This window comes from Galeopterus variegatus, unplaced genomic scaffold, assembly GCF_000696425.1.
Source record: "Galeopterus variegatus unplaced genomic scaffold, G_variegatus-3.0.2 Scaffold1934, whole genome shotgun sequence".
Lineage (NCBI taxonomy): Eukaryota > Metazoa > Chordata > Mammalia > Dermoptera > Cynocephalidae > Galeopterus > Galeopterus variegatus.
This window is the reverse complement of record NW_007728045.1, coordinates 287,238-288,008: the sequence shown is the minus strand read 5'-3', so window position 1 is coordinate 288,008 and position 771 is coordinate 287,238. Positions and strand designations below refer to the sequence as shown.

Sequence of the window (771 nt, the reverse complement as noted above, 5' to 3'; positions counted from 1 at the left end):
CCCCTTCGGAGCCAAGGGGGCGCAGCGCCGCCGTCGCTCCCGCGGGCCCGGGCCGGGGGCCTTTCCAGCCCGCTCCGGGAGGCTCGGCCGATGAGCTCCAAGGCCGCCCAGGCCGACCCTCGGCCACCCGCTCGGAGCCCTCCAGGATCCGTGACACCCAAGCCCGAGCCGGCCGGGAACCAGCCCCGCACGAAGCCGTACTCACCGGTGAGGAAGCGGCCGCCCGGCAGCCATCTTAGCACCCCATCAACATCGCGCCTTCTCATTGGCTCCGGAGTCGCAGCCAATGGGCTGGAGCCGTTCTGGGCCCCAGGGTCGCCATGGCAACCGGCCTCGCTGGGTTTCCCTCTTCAGTCGGCCTGGAGGAGGTGGTTCGTTTCTTCTTTTTTTCTCTCACCGTTTTCGCTTTCTTCCGAACGTTTTCTAAGGCTTTGTTCTTTCTCCATTCCCTGCCGTACACCGGTGCGTCTGGGCGAGGAAAGTGCTGACACTGAACTGAGTCCATCCCACCGGGAGGGAGAATCTTATCTTTGCAGACGCTCTCTAGGCCCTCTGGGAACGTTTTCATTCATCCTCCCTTTCCCCCTTCGCTTCTTTGCTTCCTCCCTACCTTTCTTTTTTTTCTTTTTGCACACATGTATCGAGCGCCCACTCGGTACCAGGCACCGGGCCAGCCTCCGGTTAAGAGAAAACGACCCCGAACTGCTCCGCTGGCCAGCGGCCTGGCCTTGGGCACAAGTTTACTGAACTCCTTTCACGTGGCAGGCACTG

The 771-nt window shown here is 62.4% G+C and overlaps 1 protein-coding gene across 1 annotated transcript in view; it reads right to left on the bottom strand.

Annotated features, from left to right (window-relative positions):
* The window catches only part of FAM204A (family with sequence similarity 204, member A), a 33,723-nt gene extending 33,419 nt beyond the window's left edge, over positions 1-304 (bottom strand). The window contains exon 1 of the mRNA XM_008579642.1: positions 206-304. Coding sequence (XP_008577864.1) covers positions 206-266 — 61 coding nt within the window. The 5' untranslated portion in view covers positions 267-304. The remainder of the gene's footprint in view (positions 1-205) is intronic.
* Between the last annotated feature and the right edge of the window lie 467 nt (positions 305-771).